Source organism: Phytophthora infestans, genomic scaffold (genome assembly GCF_000142945.1).
Source record: "Phytophthora infestans T30-4 supercont1.23 genomic scaffold, whole genome shotgun sequence".
Taxonomy (NCBI): Eukaryota; Oomycota; class Peronosporomycetes; order Peronosporales; family Peronosporaceae; genus Phytophthora; species Phytophthora infestans.
In genome coordinates this window covers 744,011-750,499 of record NW_003303736.1, presented here as the reverse complement: position 1 = coordinate 750,499, position 6,489 = coordinate 744,011, and the positions used below count along the sequence as shown (strand labels likewise).

The following is a 6,489-nucleotide window of genomic DNA, read 5'->3' as shown; positions in this document are numbered from 1 at the left end:
CCACCCACTATTTATTAAAAAAAAGCGTCGGCAGCAAAAAAAAACGTTCTGAAATCATCAAGTAACTGAAGATAGCAATTCGTATGCGTTCGAAAAGACGTCTTGTGGCCAGCATTTTGAGTGCCACGGATTAATAAATGTGCCGTGGAACTCGGCGTTGTTCTCGGTGTGTGCACGACGTGGTGTTCAGGATCAAAGAAAGGACAGCGACTCTTATATGCAAACTGGACCTCAGCTCGCATGTTCAGTACAGTACTGTACAATGTAGTTAATTAAGATGACAGCGTAAATCGTTATGTAAGGTTTAGCTAAACGCTTCGTTTGCACCCTTTTGCAAAATCTCATGCATAAGTAACCATTTGCTGCTACTGAGAAATAAACGCATCTCCTGTCCAAGTAACATCGCTTACCGGTGAAGCTGCAAGCTGGCTACTATCAAAATCTCCGCGAAGGCTGGGATAGCACAACAAATTTAAGGCGAGAGCCTTGTCATCCTTGACAAACATGTCTTTGAAATATGTCAACAGAACTCTAATCGCCATTTAATGGTCTGGTATACGCAGTGACACAGCATCTGCTTCACGTATAAGTACGTATTTAAATCTCTGTAGCTGTAACTTCCTGCATCACCACTTCTTCGCCTTACTCCTCCAAATGTGGCCACTTCTTCCTGATTAGTCTACAGTATAGACAGATCAGCATGTGCAGTCCGAGTCTATCTTAGGGATAGAATTTATGCTGGACTCTTTAAAAAAACTTATCTACTAATTTAATGGGTGCTTCCTGAAATCACAAATTCTACGTGTATCAAATGCGAGAAAAAAGATACATCAAGCACAAATTGAGCCACTCGATTTCCATACAATTACTCGTGTGGAGAAGTTTATCGCTAGACTCCGCAACGAAGGGCTCTAGACTCCACAACGAAGGTTACGGCCAAATTTGACCCCGCACGAAGCGCATAGGGCACCTAAAGCGAGCGCAGCGAGCATGCCTGTGGTTTGTAGACCGTGTGCGAAGCACGTGAGTGCAAAATCAGGACCAATAATTGCCATCATTACCAAGCGAGGCCCACGTGTGGGTCGTAATTAACAGCGAGGTTTAGCCTCCCCGTTTCGTATATTAATGGTATAGTTATGTACGGTGCCGGTGGTAGTCTGGATCAGGTTTTCGCTGTGTCTTCTTAACGAATCCCTAAGGTAGTGACCGCTCTTGGTAGTCCGCGGTTGACAGTCCAACCTGCCCGTTGCATGTACAGCATGATGTATCTTATAAAGAATACGTGTTGATTGACAACACATCCAAAACACCTTGTTTTGCAGGATAGCACCTAAGATTTGTTTTGACTTGGCATTTGTAAGAGCAGCCCGCTCTCCTGCGAAAAGGCATTATATAATGTAAGAGGTCGTTACAAGCCGCGCTTAGCTTGGCTGGGGCTCGCTTCGCTCGCGATTAATAGATTCTCTCACCTGGGAAGTGCAATGCGCGGCTCGCTGGTGAGGGCCCGCCTCCGCAAATAACGCGCGGCCCTGCTTCGCGGGCTCCCCGCGCATGTTTGCTGCGGCTACGCGACCTCGCACCCGCTCGCCTTAGTTGCCGCCATAGCTGCGTCGCCCCGCCCCGAAAGGTACTATTGTGCGTTTGAGCGTGTTGCAAACCGTTTCGAACGGTGTTTTTGCAATTTTGTCGTGTTGATTGTACCGCACGTTCGAACGCCCCGGCTGATAAAAAAAATGCTGATGATTGCGTCTCTTTTACACATATTATCTGTTTTAGAAACGCAACTCAAAACATACGCGTTTTTGCGCACGAAAAGCTCGACTGGCTTTGTTACCGATGGCATCGTGTAAGAATCCTGTAGCAAAAATTAGCTGATAGAAGGATGCTACAAAACGCACTTACCAGTATCGTGAGCTCTGACTCGCTTTCAATGATTCACTTGCTTACAAATTTCCCGTTATTTTGAAACGGCCCAGATCGTTTTTAAGTGGATTTAAGCTCAAGCGCAAGTCAATAACAGATTTGCGCTATTGTGTGTGCATTCAATCGAAGAACCGCGCAAGGAAATTTTGAGTAACACATGAGCGTATACAAGTTATTCGCGTATTAAGAAGTATTACAGAAACAAAACCGGCAGAACACCGGGAACCAGCGGTACCTCTGATCTTGTCTTTTTTTTGAGAGAGGTCCATTTCATTTGTACTACGCTCAATGAATGGCTTAAATACAGTACCTAAAGGACAAGGTGTCGATGCTGCTACACCACCGATCTTGGAGAATGCTTTTTATACCTTGTGAATGGCCGGATGCACAGGGTGCTGTGCAGCACACAGCAAACATAGGTCGACTGAAATCGACACTCATTTCCAAAGCTGCTGTCCAGCCCTCAAGTTCCGAGCCAACCAACCATGCGCCTCTCTTATGTGATCGCTGTAATTGCGGCTTCATTCCTGGTTACCACGGAAGCGCTCTCGACGAACACGGGTGTTCAGGCTGCTAATTTGGTAGGCCCAGCACAGCGTCTACTGAGGAAACACTACACGGCAGCTGAAAACGACGATGACTCTGAAGCAAGGGCTCTGAATACAGAGAAGATGAAAACGATGTTGAAAGCTGGGATGACTGTTGACGACTACGCTGCCAAGCTAAAACTTACCGACAAGATTGCAGCTGCAGCTAACTCTGCAAGGGCGATGGAAAAGCTTGGCGAAACTCTCAAGATGAAGAAGCTCCTGCGGTACCTCAACTATGTGGCTGAACACACAGCAGTTTGAATGTTAAAAGAAATACTTCGAAGTAGCTCTAACTGGATAAATAAAGTAAATCGCACGTTGAAGTTGTCGCGAGTGATAGCGCCTTCTGATATCAACACACACGCGCTTTGCGCGGAAAAGCTTCGGATTTTGTACTGGAGGCGTAGCATCACTAGAAAACTTCGCGAAGGCTGAGATTAGTTTGTAGCTATGTTTCGCATGCTGTTCATGAGGTCGCATTGGTTTTAGTATTATAATAGGGTCATCCACCATCACTTTTATACTACTACTACGCAGTAAAACTCTACCACCCTTCAACCAACATCATCGGGGTGAATGCCAACACAAGCAACATGATGCAGCTATGGATTATAAGAGTTTCGCTTGGTCCATTTTCTAGAGCACCTCGAATTCTTTATTTACATTGGTAGCCTATTTATCTAGTTTGAAAGTGAATATCGACATCAAGGTCTACTGTTTAGTTTGTGTAAAATTTCGAACATCCACTTTTTTTCTTAGTGTGAAGCAAAACCGTATTGAGCTTCTTTAGGCAGAATCGCACCTCCGTACATGTATATTTTTACGATTAGCAGTAAAGTCACACCTCTCTAAGTGGCACCCAATTGGTTGGCCGCAACCGACTATTCATTTGTGCAAGTGTCATTTATAGAAAATGGCTACATGTAGCCATTTTCTATTCCATCTTGGAAAAAGAAGCAAGCGTGTTTTAATTAAGATGACAGCGTAAATCGTTATGTAAGGTTTAGCTAAACGCTTCGTTTGCACCCTTTTGCAAAATCTCATGCATAAGTAACCATTTGCTGCTACTGAGAAATAAACGCATCTCCTGTCCAAGTAACATCGCTTACCGGTGAAGCTGCAAGCTGGCTACTATCAAAATCTCCGCGAAGGCTGGGATAGCACAACAAATATAAGACGAGAGCCTTGTCATCCTTGACAAACAGGTCTTTGAAATATGTCAACCGAACTCTAATCGCCATTTAATGGTCTGGTATACGCAGTGACAGCATCTGCTTCACGTATAAGTACGTATTTAAATCTCTGTAGCTGTAACTTCCTGCATCACCACTTCTTCGATGGCGACAGCCTTACAACTCCAAATGTGGCCACTTCTTCACGCCGTGCCCACTCGTACTGAACAAATCTCAACGAGAGCAAAACAGCGCACGATGAAGGCGAGGATTGAGTCTTCGAAAATGATGCGGGATGGTAAATGCAACCATGATGGTCGGGGTTTTCTGGTGAAGCTTTAAGCTCATAAGTCTTAGGGACAGCAATGCCTATTGGTGCTGCTGATATCTGTACCAGACGTATTTCGTGTCACTATATTGTTAAATGCTATTTTTGTAAATAGGGCCGACAAAAAACGTGTCATCTTCCTTAAGTATGGAGTACCGTACTTACAATAGAATCGACATCATGATCCTCCGTAGTTGACACTATCGCTCCGAGAGGTAGAGTATATATTTTGTTCGACTTGCCGGCAGCAGCACCCTTACTCGGAACTTCTTCTCGGGCTTTCTTAGCTTTGAAAAACGCAGCCATCACGCTCGCTTTATGTACTGTAGTAAGCGCTTGGTTCTGTCGGCCTGATGCTCAATTTTGTCATGTAGGTTCATTTCATGACAGGCACGTTTCTCACTTCTTGTTAGCAGTTTTTGGCTTTGGCAGCAGCTTTGGTCTCAACAGCTGTAAACATCATCTCGTAGTTTAGCAGCTTCCCGCCAAAAACGTTTTCGTTCACCCATTCTCCACGCTTAAGTTTCTGCGAAACGGGAGCTACGACTGAACGCAACAGCAGATTGACAACGTTAAGCGCGTCCAGATTTAAGCTGCGCTCGCGCAAAATCCGCTTTTGACGCTCCGTGAACGCAATCTTTTTTAGCGGCGGAACAACGTGCCCCAAAATGACCGAGAGATGTGGGAGCGAGTCACTAGATACGGGTGATTTATTCCTTTCAGCATGACGTCTAATGACAGTGCAAAAATACCAGCTTTCTCAAATCCTATTTTCGCTTAATGAGAACAGCATACCTGTATCAACGGATCGCGGGCAATACCAGCGATCAGCCTTAACGAGGAACTTGTTTTTGCTACGTGCTAAAAAACGCTTGAGGGCTTTCTCATACCGAGCATTGAAAGAACCAATGACGGATAAGTTGTAGCAGACTTACAAACCATTTGAATCAATGTAAAAGTTGAAATTTAAGCTTTCACGCATCGCACAGCGGGCCTCTTTCTTAGCGCCTTCCATCCAGATCTATCCAGTGCATGGGAAATAGTATAATATCAATATTACGGGTATTATATTTACGGAATAACGATACTATTGATTTTTTCAAGATAAATATAATACAAAACTGAGCACAATAATACAATATTTTCCACGCTTCCAACCATTTCCAGGAGCGCTGACAACCAACAGTTCTCTACTGCCTTGCAAATACACTCTGCGCGCTTTGATCCACACACTCCCCATTTCTCAATTTCCTCTCTAGAGAACAAGCCACCGCTCTTAGCCACGCTACCCACCACGCTACCCACGATGACCTCCCGTCAACTCTGCGCACTCTACTTCAACGACCTCGGCGAAGGTCGCTTTGAGTGTAAATCGTGTGGCTTCCTCGGAAGCAGACGCCCGGCACGGGGTACAGCAATCTCCTCAGCCACTTTAACAGCAAGCACGCTGGGTATGCTGCTGAGTTTGCAGAACTTCATGCCACGCAGACGCCAGCACTCACCACGTTTGGTTTTGTGGATGATAAGACGCGCAATATCTACCAATGGATGGTATGGGTGATCGAGAGAAATCTACCAATCACTGAAGTGGAAAACAAGGCTACGCGTGCTGTAGTTACAATGAAGCCTAAGACTACCAAGACACTAAAGCGGTACATGCGTCATGTGGCTCTAGCCGTTGGAACAATCATTGCAAAGGAGATGGGAACCTCCTTTGCTTTAATGTTCGACGGTTGGACTAGTCACTCACCCCACTTCCTCGGTATTTACGCGATCTACGTCTACAATGGTGTGCGCCACCAGCGCCTTCTTGTGCTTTCGCCAATGGAAGACGGCCAGACAGCTGAAGCCCACCTCGATCATATATCCACCGTACTAACTGTGTACGAGACGAACCTGCAGATGGTGTGCTATGTTGTGGAGGACAATTGTGCAACCAATCAGAGTATGGATACACGAATGGGCGTTTCCCTCATTGGCTGTGCAAGTCATCGGTATAACCTCGCGGTTAATCGATTTCTGCAGGTTTATCAGACTCAGATAGATCTGATTCAAAACCTGATGATTCAGCTGCGTCATGTCAAAAATGCTACCGCACTGGCAAAGGCGACAGACTACAAGCCTGTTAAGGCAAACACTACGCGCTGGTCGTCTACATTCCAGATGATTGACCGATATTGCAAGATCCGTGATGCGATCCTGAGGGTGGAGGCTGTTGAAGAGTTTGTGCCTCGTGGCCATGCGCACCGCCGCGTTATAGGTGTATTGGACAAGCTTCGTGAGCTGGACAGTGTGTGTGAAAATCCAAGCGGAGGCGTGCACGCTTGCCGAGGTGCGCCTGTTGTTTGATGCGTGTGCTGCTAAGTATCCTGTCATGGCTAACTACTTGGCACCAACAGCTGAGATTGCTCACTCGCCCCATTTCGAGTCTGCAATAGTGAAGCTGCAAAACGACCTACCCCTCTCAGCGGATGAA

General features: G+C 45.8%; 2 protein-coding genes across 2 annotated transcripts; one reads left to right on the top strand and one right to left on the bottom strand.

Moving 5' to 3' along the window:
- Positions 1 to 2,408: 2,408 nt before the first annotated feature.
- On the top strand, positions 2,409 to 2,774 carry PITG_11350 (PexRD2 family secreted RxLR effector peptide, putative; the record flags this gene model as incomplete). Its single annotated transcript, XM_002900910.1, has 1 exon — positions 2,409 to 2,774. One exon carries the CDS (start codon positions 2,409 to 2,411, stop codon positions 2,772 to 2,774), a length of 366 nt encoding a protein of 121 aa, XP_002900956.1.
- A 1,648-nt stretch (positions 2,775 to 4,422) lies between these two features.
- Positions 4,423 to 5,028, bottom strand: PITG_11349 (uncharacterized protein; the record flags this gene model as incomplete). Its single annotated transcript, XM_002900909.1, has 2 exons — positions 4,423 to 4,708; positions 4,949 to 5,028. 2 exons carry the CDS (start codon positions 5,026 to 5,028, stop codon positions 4,423 to 4,425), a joined length of 366 nt encoding a protein of 121 aa, XP_002900955.1.
- Positions 5,029 to 6,489: the final 1,461 nt, after the last annotated feature.